At 44.8% G+C, this 13,857-nt stretch overlaps 6 protein-coding genes and 2 non-coding genes across 8 annotated transcripts; 5 read left to right on the forward strand and 3 right to left on the reverse strand.

Annotated features, from left to right (window-relative positions):
• Positions 1–1,256: 1,256 nt before the first annotated feature.
• Positions 1,257–3,881, forward strand: MUC1 (flo11 superfamily family; the record flags this gene model as incomplete). Its single annotated transcript, XM_022820403.1, has 1 exon — positions 1,257–3,881. One exon carries the CDS (start codon positions 1,257–1,259, stop codon positions 3,879–3,881), a length of 2,625 nt encoding a protein of 874 aa, XP_022676870.1.
• Positions 3,882–4,901: 1,020 nt separating this feature from the next.
• Positions 4,902–6,389, forward strand: KLMA_50410 (cd14688 domain-containing protein; the record flags this gene model as incomplete). The annotated part of the gene is made up of 1 exon (XM_022820404.1): positions 4,902–6,389. The coding sequence occupies one exon, from the start codon at positions 4,902–4,904 to the stop codon at positions 6,387–6,389; it is 1,488 nt and encodes a 495-aa protein (XP_022676871.1).
• A 124-nt stretch (positions 6,390–6,513) lies between these two features.
• On the reverse strand, positions 6,514–7,977 carry GAS5 (1,3-beta-glucanosyltransferase; the record flags this gene model as incomplete). Its single annotated transcript, XM_022820405.1, has 1 exon — positions 6,514–7,977. One exon carries the CDS (start codon positions 7,975–7,977, stop codon positions 6,514–6,516), a length of 1,464 nt encoding a protein of 487 aa, XP_022676872.1.
• Positions 7,978–8,452: 475 nt separating this feature from the next.
• Positions 8,453–8,525, reverse strand: KLMA_R521. Its single transcript has one exon. It is a non-coding gene; the product is annotated as a tRNA-Thr (tRNA).
• Positions 8,526–8,934: 409 nt separating this feature from the next.
• KLMA_R522 lies at positions 8,935–9,006 on the forward strand. The gene has a single exon. It is a non-coding gene; the product is annotated as a tRNA-Met (tRNA).
• A 213-nt stretch (positions 9,007–9,219) lies between these two features.
• Positions 9,220–9,939, forward strand: ADI1 (acireductone dioxygenase (Ni2+-requiring); the record flags this gene model as incomplete). The annotated part of the gene is made up of 1 exon (XM_022820406.1): positions 9,220–9,939. The coding sequence occupies one exon, from the start codon at positions 9,220–9,222 to the stop codon at positions 9,937–9,939; it is 720 nt and encodes a 239-aa protein (XP_022676873.1).
• Positions 9,940–10,300: 361 nt separating this feature from the next.
• ANY1 (Any1p) lies at positions 10,301–11,449 on the forward strand (the record flags this gene model as incomplete). The annotated part of the gene is made up of 1 exon (XM_022820408.1): positions 10,301–11,449. The coding sequence occupies one exon, from the start codon at positions 10,301–10,303 to the stop codon at positions 11,447–11,449; it is 1,149 nt and encodes a 382-aa protein (XP_022676874.1).
• A 125-nt stretch (positions 11,450–11,574) lies between these two features.
• On the reverse strand, positions 11,575–13,698 carry PET127 (Pet127 family protein; the record flags this gene model as incomplete). Its single annotated transcript, XM_022820409.1, has 1 exon — positions 11,575–13,698. One exon carries the CDS (start codon positions 13,696–13,698, stop codon positions 11,575–11,577), a length of 2,124 nt encoding a protein of 707 aa, XP_022676875.1.
• Positions 13,699–13,857: the final 159 nt, after the last annotated feature.

The following is a 13,857-nucleotide window of genomic DNA, read 5'->3' on the forward strand; positions in this document are numbered from 1 at the left end:
TTGAGGTTGTTTCTGTGCATATGTGCATCTGTGGTCTAGGGAATCGGTTCTTGTACTTCCGTTCTAGGAACAATTCAGTGGAGGGGGGAAAACATGAAATAGAATAAAACAAAACAAACAATAAGATACGACACGACACGACATGGTATTATGACAAGCATTACCGTTGTGTATCTCTGTATATATTGGATACCACGTAATTTTGTAGCGACTTCTATTCCATTGACGGTTTTCGATCGTGCAAATCTTGAGTCTTCGCCGAAAAAAAGAGGATTTGGGCTGGAGCAAGTGGGAAAAGAACCTTTTTTTCGGCAATTGTGATGAGCTGGATGGGTGTATGTGTGTTGGAGGTAGTGGCAGTCTGAGTGTTGTTTACTGTAGTATTGCGTGGTTGGTTGTGTGCATTTGTGCGATGTACTCATTGGTTGAGTAAAGTATTTGAAAAGAAACTCCGTCAATATCTTTAGAGTCGCTTCCGCAGGCAAATAGGCAAAACAGGCAAATATTTGACGTTCAATAAGGTGGGGGTGAAGTGGAATACAATGTAGTGTAGTGTAATTTTATGTAATAAATTAGTGATTGCAGGAGAGGGTCGATAGGCACGCAGTTGAATCTGGACTACGATATCCATTTCTGTCGTTCTTGCATGTTTGACTTACGATACCGTCTAGAAAAGTGCGAAGATCCATTCGATGCATTAGAGAAGAACTCATCTTTCCGGAAGTAAATCTCAGTTGTTTGCACTAAAAGCGATTTTGTATAAGGGGATTGGATGGTCCATTTGTTGCGCAATGGCCAAAGGCAGAGCGGAAAACCTTTTGATGGAGAGCAAGGGAGAGACAAATGGACAGTGAAACAGAGGCACAAAGAAACAGAGAAACAGAGAATTTGTCAGAGAACAGAGAAGTCGAATGATTTTAATCCTAGAGTCCCTCTTTTCCACAGCTGTGAGTAAGTAGACGGAATAATATTATCTTAACGATATTCTTTCCAGAACTGAAAGAACTGCAGAACCGAAAGAATTGAATGAATTCTCTTACCATGACAGCTTCAAATAGAGATATTGACTGTATAAAAGAGGGCAAAGAATCACATAAATCCCATGATGAGGTGTATTGTTTTCGAGGTATGTTCCACACTTTAATATTATCTTAGTTTGATGCGCAAATACCCCAAGGTTCAAACTTGAAGAAGAAGAAGCAAGAGTATCTTTGCACAAGACAAAAGAACAAAAAAGAAGAAGAATACTCGGCTAAATGAGATTGCTAAACGTCGCAAACAAGGTATTCGGTACCTTAGCAATTATCCAAGGTATAACGTCAGCTAATCCTTTGCCTGGACTTTCCGGTGATTCTTTGTCCAAACGTACATATTCCTCCTCAAATGATGTGGATTTTGTAAAGGGTAAGAATACCGGCTCAACTCCGGTAAGCTTTACTAATGGTTGTCCTTGTCTCGACTTTACCTACCATGCTGAAACACAAAACACTTTGGTATATCATATGGATATGGTTTCCGTGAAATGGGATCACGACAACATCTATTTGATTACCATTCATGTGTACGCCGACGAACAAATCTCTATTGAAAACATGTGGTCTTTGAAGATTATTGGTGTTGATTCTCCAGATGGAAGTACCTTCCAATTGTATGGTCACAATGAGAACACTTACTTGATCAATAACCCAACTGACTGGACTGCAACTTTCAGAGTATATGCTACCCCAGACTCTTCGAACCCTGACATTCAATGGATGCCAAATTTCCAAATTCAATATGAATACTGCCAGGGCTCTGCAACTTGTGACAGTAACTGGTCCGGTAAATACAAGGCTTCATCATTCGATTTAATTACTGGTTGTAACAACTTCGACAACAACAAAAGGTCTCAGACTGACTTCCCTGGGTACTACTGGTTCAAGGATCATCAAGAGCATAGCGGTGTTTACCCACCCTCTTACGCATGTTCCAAACAACCTACCACTCCTACTTCCACTACCACAACTGCGGACAAGAAGACCACTTCCACTACCACTACCACAACTCCAGACAAGAAGACCACTTCCACTACTACCACCACAACTCCAGACAAGAAGACCACTTCCACTACTACCACCACAACTCCAGACAAGAAGACCACTTCCACTACCACAACTACTCCTACCACAACTCCAGATAAGAAGACCACTACCACTACCACATTGGCTCCAAGCCAAGGAACTAGCACTACAACTGCCAAAACTCCTACCACTACTACTACCTCTAAGTCAACCCCAGTTACTACTACTGCCACCACTCCTACCACTACTACCACCACTCCTGGTATCACTGCTGAAACCACTACTTCCAAGTCATCTCCAGCAAGTTCTGCTCCAGCAAGCTCTACTGCCTCTAGCTCTGCTCCACTAAGTTCTACTCAAACAAGCTCGGTTCCAACCAGCTCTGCACCAGAAAGCTCTACTGCCTCTAGCTCTGTTCCAGCAAGCTCCGCTCCAACCAGCTCAGCTCCAGAAAGCTCTACTGCCTCTAGCTCTGCTCCACTAAGTTCTACTCAAACAAGCTCGGTTCCAACCAGCTCTGCACCAGAAAGCTCTACTGCCTCTAGCTCTGTTCCAGCAAGCTCCGCTCCAACAAGCTCCGCTCCAGAAAGCTCTACTGCCTCTAGCTCTGTTCCAGCAAGCTCGGCTCCAACAAGCTCGGCTCCAGAAAGCTCTACTGCCTCTAGCTCTGTTCCAGCAAGCTCCGCTCCAACCAGCTCAGCTCCAGAAAGCTCTACTGCCTCTAGCTCGGTTCCAGCAAGCTCCGTTCCAACCAGCTCGGCTCCAGAAAGCTCCACTGCCTCTAGCTCTGTTCCAGCAAGCTCCGCTCCAACCAGCTCGGCTCCAGAAAGCTCTACTGCCTCTAGCTCTGTTCCAGCAAGCTCCGTTCCAACCAGCTCGGCTCCAGAAAGCTCCACTGCCTCTAGCTCGGCTCCAGCTAGTTCCACTACTCCTACTACTTTGGCTCCAACCCAAGGAACATCCGTTTCCAGCTCATCTGAGTTGTCCTCAAGTGTAACTGTCTTAACAGCTTCTAGTGAAACTCAATCGACTTTGACTACGGATGTATCAAGCTCAGTTCCTCCAAGTCTAGCTCCATCCACAACTTCTGGTGTCAGTTCTACAGTGAGCACAATAACATACACCACAAGTGGTGTTGTGAAAACCTTGACTACCACCATCTGTAATGCTACCTCAACTGAACCTACTCCATCATCCACCGTAAAGACAATTACCTATACTTCCAGCGGGACTGTGAAGACTGCGACAATTACAAATTGTGGTGACAGAGATTGTACTGCTACTGGTGTAACTACCACTCCAGTTGTTACAGCTGCTACTGCTTCCTCTCCAGGTGCTCCAGGTGCTCCATCTTCTACTGTGAAGACCATCACATACACCACCGAGGGAACTGTTACAGTATTGACAACCACTATCTGTAGCACTCCAGTTGGTCCAGCTCCAGCTGCTTCTACCACAACTCCAGTTGGTCCAGCTCCAGCCGCTTCTACCACTACTCCAGTTGGTCCAGCTCCAGCTGCTTCTACCACTACCCCAGTTGGTCCAGCTCCAGCTGCTTCTACCACAACTCCAGTTGGTCCAGCACCAGCTGCTTCTACCTCTACCCCAGTTGGTCCAGCTCCAGCTGCTTCTACCACAACTCCAGTTGGTCCAGCACCAGCCGCTTCTACTACCGTCCCATCAGTCAGTGTCAGTGTCTACACTTCTGCTCCAGCTTCAAGCACTCAAACTGTCCAAACTTACGCCGGCTACGCCGCTATCAACACCCAAAACGGATTCACACTCTTGTCTTCTTTCCTAGCAGCTATGCTCTTGATCTAGACACCAGTGCTCACTTACGATACCCTCCAATTTTCTACCATTTTCGTTCTTCCTTTCAGTCAATGTTATAGTTCGTTTCCCCTCACATATTCATGCCAATTTGTTTCAGTTCGTGCCAATTGAGTTAGCATTGAAGATTCTTCTCAATTGATCCCACTTAGGAGGTAAAAATAAAAACCCCTTCCGTTTAAATAGACAATCGAGTCGCCTATACAGACACTCATGTAAGATTTCAGACTTTCTGTACTCCCATAGTAAGACTTTATAGCCTATAAAAGACTAGTACTTTTATGCTTAAACAGCGCCAAGCTTGGTATTATGATTATGATGATGATGATTCAATTTAAAGAATCATGTTGAAGAATCGAAAAAGTCACGTGTGAGGAATTGGTTGTTGTAGGGTAGGGTAACCTCCGTGCCACCGTGCCACCATGCCCGTGTACGTCCATCCAGACCGGCAGTACTAGAGGCTGGGTCTTCCCGGGCGACTGTTCCTTAGGGGGGGAGGAGAACTTGTTTCAGTTTCTACCGAAAAGCCAACAACCAGCTGTCTATGTATAGGCATAGGTATATACATATATATATATATGTATAAGCAAGGAATTACAAGAGTGGAGAGGAAAAGGCTGACGCTGACGCGCGTCAGTGGTTCTCCTCCTTCGTACTCCGTGATGACAACGTCTAGAATTTTTTTCGAAAAATTTCTGTCACCGTAGTCCGGGTAATACGCACCCATTGTATCACGTGATGCAAATCAAGTGTGTGAAATATTTTCGTTTCTTTTTCCCACAATTCTAGGGTGCGATTTTTGTGCTCTCGAAGCTCATCGGACCGCATATCCAACGGTGACACACCCAAAGATGGAGCTCAAATAATGGCAATTATCGCAATAGTGGTGGTTGGTGGCCCGTAAGTTGGTCAGTATATATTGTATACGGAAACCAAAATAATTCTAGCAGCAGCAAGTGTGTCTCCATTGCAAGCAAGAGTGAGTACAGCTTGGATTTGCCCAATGACAGCATGATTGTATATCAGGATTTGAAGCCAAAGGACAAGAGCTACCAGAAACAAGTTGGAACGGGCAATGGAGTTGGTAAAGAGTTGCGAGATACGAGCAAGGGCCCGCAGTTGTCTAGAAAATGGGTGCTCCCGCCTAAATCTGTGCGAAGGGTTGATTTGGAGGGATCAGGACAAGCGTCAGTGTCGAAATCAGGCGTAATGTCGGTACCAGTGCCGGTGTCTGGTGGAACTGGGAGTGATAAGGATTCGGGTAGTTATAATGGTATTGGTGTTGGTAGTGGTAGTGGTAGTGGCGGTGGTAATGGTGTCACATATGCGGAAAAGCGTAGGAAACAGAATCGTGAGGCGCAAAGAGCATACCGGGAACGCAAAGCGTCCAAGATGCAGGAGCTGCAGCAGGCAATCGACTTCTGGAAGCGTAAGTGCGAGTCTTTGCAGCACGAGTCGAATGTTTGGAAGTCCAGGTACGAGTCAGCGGTGCTGGAGAGCCGCAACGTCAGCCAGGCGTACGAATCACGACTGGCAAGTTACATGAGGGAAAATTCGGAGTTGCGGGCGAAAAGCTCAGCCATCGCCACGGATACTACTTCGAGTGCTGCTGCTGCTGCTGCTGCTGTTCAAGGTTTGGATACACCGGTAACGATTTCTCATAATACTAGTCCCGCTATTACCTCAGGGCTTAATATAGAGGTGCAATACGACAAGAATGGGAACCCCACAGGTATTCCTTCCTCCTCCGATGCATCGACTGGCTTGTCCAAGGACAGTCCCGCGGGACATACTTCAGGAAAGAGCTGTACTATCTGTGCCGATGGTTCTTGTATATGCGATGAACTTGAACTCTCCGGTTCCTCGACCTCGCCGGGCCCCACATCGTTCCAGGATCCGTTGCTGCAGTTCACCATCGATAACTGGAAACCAATCAAACCTGTCTCAATCCAAGCGAAACGTGCTGGTTCGGTGACACCAGCAGGTTCCACTTTGCCCCAGTTCAAACGGCTCAGGACAACGCCAGTGGGGAATGTCCAGCCAGTAGGGAATGTCCCGCCAGTAGGGAACATGGTTACAGAGGATTGTGGTTTTTGCTCAGAATCGTCCACTTGTGTATGCAGAGAAGCCGCTAACGAAACAGCATGCAAGCAGGAACCCGGATCCTGCTCTGCTTGCCAGGCAGATTCTAATAGCAGAAAGTTTTGTCAAAACGTCGTGCGCTGGGCGCGAGGCGTTTCCCCTGGTGGACAAACTGAGGTGGAAGGCGAGGCTTCTGGATCCATTGCCTCGGCATCATCTTCTTCTATATCTTCTGCCTCATCCAATGAATATATTCCGATAAATGACGCATTCCAGCGTATCAAGAAACACATGAAGAATTCGTCGAACCTGTCGCCAAATACCATCAACTACGACGCACTAGCACTCAAAGGCCGTAAGGTCCAGCTCAAGAGCGTCATGGATATCATCAATGACATGAACAAGAACTTTATCTAGGGCCCCCGCCGCTGCTACTGCTGCCCTCTCCCAAATAATGATAATAATAGTAGTAGTAATAATTATTGTTATCAAGAGTCACTCACTACATGGAGGAAATATACATAATATTATCTTATATAGACTAAATCAAGAAGGAAAAGAAAGCCATGATTCCGTATGCTAATGGAGCTTCGACGGACCCAGCAATACCCTTAGACTTGGAAGTGGAACTAGTGGATGAAGCGGAGCCAGAGTGAGAAGCTGAACCTGACGCTGAGGAAGAGTGAGAAGAAGCAGAAGCAGACTTAGAGGTGGATGTAGCTGTGGCAGTTACTGAAGAAGAGGAACTGTCATCATCGTCTTCCTTGTCACACATTTCTTGAGTGATGACACCAGTACCCAACGGAGACCCTGCACCAGACTTGAAGTAAGCGGAAGCAGCATCAGGCATGCTTGGCAAGGTGCTGTTGGATTCCCAAATACCCTTCTCGTATGCTGGACAATCAGAGTACTTGTTGTTTTCAGAGTAACCACCGTCACCCTGAGGATTTTGAACTTTTTGGAACTCGGCCTTCAAGTTCTTGTAGTCTTGCAACTCGGTGACACTGTCGCCGTCGATCTGAACTAGACCGTACTTGTTATCCTCTTGAGAGTATTCGTACACAAGCCCACCAGAGAACACAGACGACATCAAGTCCGAGTAAATGGCAGTAACTTCGGTGAAAGGTCTAGAACCTGGGACCTTGTTACAACCGTACTCACTCAAGAAAATAGGAATGGAGTAGTTCTTGTACAGTTGCATTTTTTGAGCATAACCAGACACTTGGAAAGAAGAAGAACCACACCACGAGTAATCGTTGACACCGAACATATCAATACGAGCATCTGCATCATCACCACAGTTGAAATACTCAGCAGCAAGGAGACGGTTCGAGGACACATCGGCAGCAGAGTACCCGACAGGAACCTTTCTGTAGTTTCTGGCCTTCAAGTACTTCTTGATGTCTCTCACGGTGGCTTTGACGTACACTGCGGTGTTTGTTGTGTTTTCGCTGTTGATCACTTCATTACCGGCAAAGAAACCCAACGTGTTGTCAAATTTCGCAAATTCATCCACTGTAGCAAACACACTTTGCAAGTAATCAGCATTGTACGAACACTCTGGTCTGTACCTGGAAATGGAGGCACCAGGAGTGTTCAAGTCCAAGATCAAGTATATGCCCGCTTCGTCCAAAAGCTTCATGCATGCAGTATGGTCGAGCGAGTTGTCGATCGTGTACACTCTGATTGTGTTCAAACCAAGTTCCTTGAAGTATGGAATATCTCTTGAGCACACAGTCTCATCACCTAGCGGATCTGTAAGGTTCGAGGATCCACCTGGCTGGTAGTCGACACCACGGATGTAGAAACGTTCACCAGAACTCGAGTCAAAGAACGCATTACCTTTGATTTCAATGGCTGGTAGAGTCCCATTACCACTGCTAGAACCAGTGGAGCTTGCTCCACTGGCTGTACTGGTACCAGTACCAGCACTAGCACCTGTGCTATCCTGTGCTGAAACGCACAATGCACTTGCCAAAACAGCGCAAACCTTGCTAAACTTCATATCCTACCTACCTTTTAGCTCACTACTGTCTGCTTTCCTAGCCCAGAACTAAGAACTGAGGTATACTGCTACTACTACTACTCTTGTAATGTAAAAGTGGTGAGTAAAAGCTCAAAATCTAAACACGCATGTGTTTATGTCCGACATGTAACCAGTATGCAACGAAGAACTGATCTGTGTTTACGTTTTGTAAGATCATGAAACGTCCAAAATTTTTCAAACTTTACGATTTTCGGAGGATTTCTCGGAAATTCGCGGATACTCTCGGAAATCGCCGGCTTTGCCTGGATTTGTTCAAATTGCCCATGGCAACAATGTTTTCATTTTTCGAGAGGATCTGCAATTGCACAGAGGTGACCGCAGCAAAAAGAGTGTACTCGAAACACGAGGTACCTGTAACGGTCGTGGCCGACCGTTTTGGGCCAAAACGTAAACAGAACAGTGGAAAAAGCGAAAAACAAAGGGCAAAAAGAAATGCTTCCAACCAGAGTCGAACTGATGATCTCCACATTACTAGTGTGGCGCCTTACCAACTTGGCCATAGAAGCTGTTCTTGTGGTTGAGGTGGCACCCAGTTGTGGTAGGTGGGTCGTTTCTCGTCACGTGTGTGCATTTACTTTACCCGTTCTTTTCTTCATTCTCTCATCATCATCTTCACCTGTAAAAGCTCTTTCGTACTCCAAAGAGATGAAAAGAGGGAAGAGATGATGACGTTGGACAGACAAGATGAGAATAGGAACTGGTACAGAGGAGGAAACACTAGATCAAAATTTCTTGGAGCCTAGCTCGGCCGATTCAAAACAAGCTTTACGGTTGGCATTGGCATTGGCATTGGTGCTGTTCCCAGTGCCTCGTGCCTGGTACCTGTGTGTGTGTGTGTGTTAGGCAAGTTGTCCTCCACGTGAGCCTCTTGTACCCTACCTATACCCCTGTGGTTCTTGAAGGAACAGCTAACTCAGCGCCGTGGCGCAGTGGAAGCGCGCAGGGCTCATAACCCTGATGTCCTCGGATCGAAACCGAGCGGCGCTAGAATTTTTTTAAATTGAAACTTAAGTTCCAAGTTTCAAATTTTTTTTTTTGGCTTGTAGTAGGTAACAGCCACAGTGCAATATCACGTGACTAAATACAATCTACCCTCTACCCAATACTCAGCAAGAGAGGGAATAGGGCACGCCGCATTAGTATATATCTTAGTATATATTTGTACTATAATATCGTGACCTCCCCGCGTCTCACAAGTGAATGTCCAAACATCTGTTCAAGCCAGTCTCTGTGTTGCTCTTTGTCTTCAAGGCCTTATCGGAAAATGACATATATATAATAAACCCATGTGCATCTCTAGACAAAGTATTCCTAACCAAAAAACTAGCTATATCAAAGCCACTAGCACCCCTGGGACCACTGATACCACTACAAAAACCACCAATGCTCAGCTACATCCACGATAACAACGACACAGTCGACTTTAGAGAGGCCCACGACACAGGAAAGCCTGTGTCGCTCGAACGTTTAGCCTCTCTCGGACTCATATACAAGCACTTCGATGACCAAGAAGACGTCGATTCCTTCGCCAAGGAACGTAACTACAAGAACAGAGACATCGTGAATATTTCCAAAGACTCTTTCCCAAACCAACAGGCCATGCTCGACAAGCTAGCCGTGTTTTACGCTGAACACTTGCACGAAGACGAAGAAATCAGATACTGTCTCGATGGAGAAGGATATTTCGACGTCAGAGACCCATTCACAGAAGAATGGATCCGTTGTAAACTCAACAAAGGCGATTTGCTGGTGCTCCCAGCAGGAATCTACCACAGATTCACGCTCACTTCGTCCAACTACATAAAGGCCTTGCGTCTCTTCAAGGAAGAACCAAAATGGCAGGCCTACAACAGACCAGAGGCGGACTCAAACCCATACCGCAAGGAATATTTATCCCAGGTCCAAGCAGGGACTGTATAAACGCCGTTTAGACACTGCTAAAGCCATGTATCACCTGTGTATGTGTGTATGTATGTATTTGTAGTCCGGTTGGTATAACATCGTCCTCCGGGTAACCCAAACATGAATCTACGATTTTTCACTTCGCGCACATCGCTCTCACAAGAGAATCACGAACAACCAGCCTTGTTCTGGAAAGATGGCGGTTGTAGTTAGTTAGAATGGTTCTCAGGTCTCTAGAGTGTGTGATTGAGTTAGGACGTGCATCTGGGGATGGTATAGAGTGCTTTTTTTGGGTAGAAAGAGTGAATATTGGAGCATATAGGTGACATTTTTAGTACGAAAAGAGCAAAAGAATAGAACAGATCATCGCGTTGGACAAATGGGATTTGTTGACGTGATTAGGCGAGCTACAGAGGCTCTAGAGAAAGATATCAGTGGTAGTAGTGGGGATGCGGTAGCGGCGGTAGCAGAAGCGGCAGAAGCGGCTTCAGGTTCCGGTTCAGAAGGTTACTTTTCGAAGATTGATCAGTTTTACATTCCAGAATGGCTTACGATGCAGTTTATCGCAAACAATTTGATCAGTTTCACCCCATTATTCTCTTACGGGACCACTGTGCTTGCGATTCAAAAGTCACAGACGGCGCTGGGATTTTCGCTAGATATTTGTGCGACAATGCTGATTGCAAGCATTCTTAGAGTGTCGTACTACCTAATTACGCCATACGAGCTAGCGCTTCTTAGACAATCGATCGTAATGATCTTGATTCAGCTACTGTTGCTCAAGACTGCATTGCGGTATCGTCCAGACGACTATAAGTATGATAATTTAGAGCCGGTAGAGACGCTATACGAGCTCATCCAGGACGTGTGGGTACAGTATTTCCCATCCAATCCGTTCGACGACGTGTATAACGAGGACTGGAGGCCGCTATTGCGGTCGCTCTCGTGGAAAAACCTGCTTGGTTTCACATACAAGATCTTTCTCGTGTTTCTTTACAAGTTTTTGAAGTTCTTTGACCCAAGTTTCAAGCGGTTCAAGGGCTTTTGGCAATGGAACGATGATAAACAGTACTGGAAATTCCTTGCTGTGTTTGGATGCTGTCAGTTCTTCATTACGCTCCTGATCTCCAAGGTGTTCAACTGGGAGGCATTCTCACAATGGGTAGGATCCCTCATTGGCTCTTTGGGGCTATTTATAGAATCGTTGCTTCCTCTACCGCAAATTTCCATCTTTTACAAGCTAAAATCTGTCCAGGGATTCAAACTCATCATCTTGGTTAGTTGGCTATGTGGTGATATCTTGAAGATTAGCTATTTGGTCTTTGGTGCCAACAACATCTCCATCATTTTCTTGTGTTTCGGACTTTTCCAAATGTCATTGGACATATACATTGCATGCCAGTACATCTACTATAAGTACTACTACCCCTACCTAAGGCACAGCGATGAAGATGTAGAAGCTCTAAGACTGCGTGAAGAAGTAGAGTTGAGAGACTTATCGTCCTTGCAAAAGGAGATGGTTGTGTAACTGAAAAGAATAAGTAATATGAACATCAACCAATACAAAATTATTATCATCTATAATCTTTTATATATATATATATATATATATATATATATATGCATACTATCTACAGGTTTCGGTATTGGAGTTTATGGTTTGGGATGATTATTGCTCTTTGAAGAAGGCTTTTCATTCTGGTTCCACATCACTGGTGAGTTAGAATGAGAACTAGCGGACTTCTTATTTGCATCTTGGTTCCTCTTCTTGTCACCAAGGGCACGAAGCATCGACTGCAATGTCGATATATCATTGTCATCATGTTTTCGGAGATGAAGCTCGTCAAGAGACCTACCCTTTCCATGCACCAATTTGGATAATTGGCTTCGAACAAACTCGGGGCCCTTGAGCATCTTGTCATCCGTCTTTTCCACAGTCTGTGATTCCAAAAAACCTAACTGTTCTCCAAGGGTTTTACGAAGCAGAGAACGCAATTCACGATTATCCGTAATTGGAGTGATGTTGAATTTCACCTTCCAATCATTCACTTCTTCTGGATAGTGGAAGTAAGGATGCTCCCAATCTTCGGAGTGGTTTCTTAGCACGCTTCTTATGTACTCCTTCGTCTTCTCAGATTCGCTTCCGTAATATGGCAATCTATTACTGGTTTCATCAAAACGGTTATCAAATTCGTGATCTACACTAACAGTGTATCCAACAGTTTTCCACATCATATTATGGTGTATATCATTAAGCTTAATGATATATTCATTGATATGTTTATGGTCTTGTTGGAAAAGCACTTGAGAAAGCTTCATACTTTCCAAGGTTTCCAACTCTTTTTCATCGAGTGGTGTGACTAGTACGTGCATCACAGAGGTATTCTTACGCTTAGAGGCAGTGGTTTTAATTACTATCCGTGCGTGTTGGTCCTTCTCAAGAAGCGATTCGATGTTCTTAAAGAACGATGAAACGAACTGCATGCTGATATTAAATTCGGCCTCCGCTACTTTTTGTGCAATTTGGTACTGGTTCGTCTCGTACTCGTGTTTTGTAACATATTTTTCGTCACCATATATCACCCTAAGCACATCAGCTCCGGCTTTCAACTTTCTCTTGGCAGCGTTGCCGACGTTGGAATGGAGGATATGGTTCATTTCTTGTTGAGGAATGTACTGGAACCCAAACATCTTAGAGATGTTGTGGTATGCGACAAAAATACCGTCCATGTTTCCGATACGAGCTTGTAGAGAGTATTTCAACATGGTACTTCTGACAAGCTCGTAGAACTCACGTTCAAAAGACTCAAAACTTCCGTAGCGTCTATTCAATTCATATCCAGTGTAATTATCGTTATTTTCCACATGGCATAAATCGTGTCTGATAGCGGCAACAGCTCTAGTCTTTAGGTCAAATACCCCAGTTCCAGGGAGGTTCGGCTCGTATGCATCCAACTGCGACCGTAATACAAAATCTCCAATAGTAGCGTAGTGATAGTTATCCACGCTTGTACTGGAAGATAATGTTTTCTGTTCCGCTTTGTTCCTCACATTCTTATTGTAACGCTTATCAAACTCCTGTTCGGGAGTGGTCAAAAGCATCTCTAGACAGTGGCCCAACCTAGAGAGAATGATATCCTTGTTTATAGACTTATCAGCAGATATGGAAAACCGATCACAACCATTCTTGGTTCTTTTCATGATAATGGCACAAGATGACCTAGCACCCCGCGTGAAAGTAGGATACTGGGGCGAGATGGACCGTGTCAATTGATCGAGGTTCAACGGCCTGAAGTTTGACAAGAGAAAATGCATGTGTGAAAGCAATCCCGTCATAGAACTCGTTGATGAGAAATATCGTTTGTCCATATTCTCAGTAATCTTAGCCAACTTGGGGTCTTGAGAAGGTGGGATAAAAGGCGAAATACCATCGAAATCAAAATCTTCCACATCAATTAGCGATTCCAAGAAAGGTGTGAAGTTAAAGACGCTAGTCCGGTTATCACGAAGAGGTACAATGTTCATTGGTTGATATAGACATTGCGTCAATGAATGCTTTAAAGTAGGAGGTTTTGAAAGTTCTCCTGTATATTCTTTAGGCACTGGTGTCAACTGGTCAGTAAAAGCAGAAAACTTGTCATTTCTACGTGTCAATGACTGGGAGGTAATCACTTTTTTTATCCATGTTTCCTGTCTTTTCAAACCATCGGTAGCTGATATGTTCGGTTGACGACCTTTTGACGCACATCTAACGGCACCATATCGATATCTTAACATGAATAGGTATATATTCGATTTATTCTGACCTTCTCAAGGCCTAGAAAGCTCTCTATCGACTGTCTTGATCTGGTTTACTTTTTCCATTAACGTTGTTGAAGCAGAGACAAAGCTTTAACTTTCTTGAAGCGATGAGCATTATTATTCAAGAAAGAAAAG

Source organism: Kluyveromyces marxianus, chromosome 5, assembly GCF_001417885.1.
Source record: "Kluyveromyces marxianus DMKU3-1042 DNA, complete genome, chromosome 5".
NCBI lineage: Eukaryota > Fungi > Ascomycota > Saccharomycetes > Saccharomycetales > Saccharomycetaceae > Kluyveromyces > Kluyveromyces marxianus.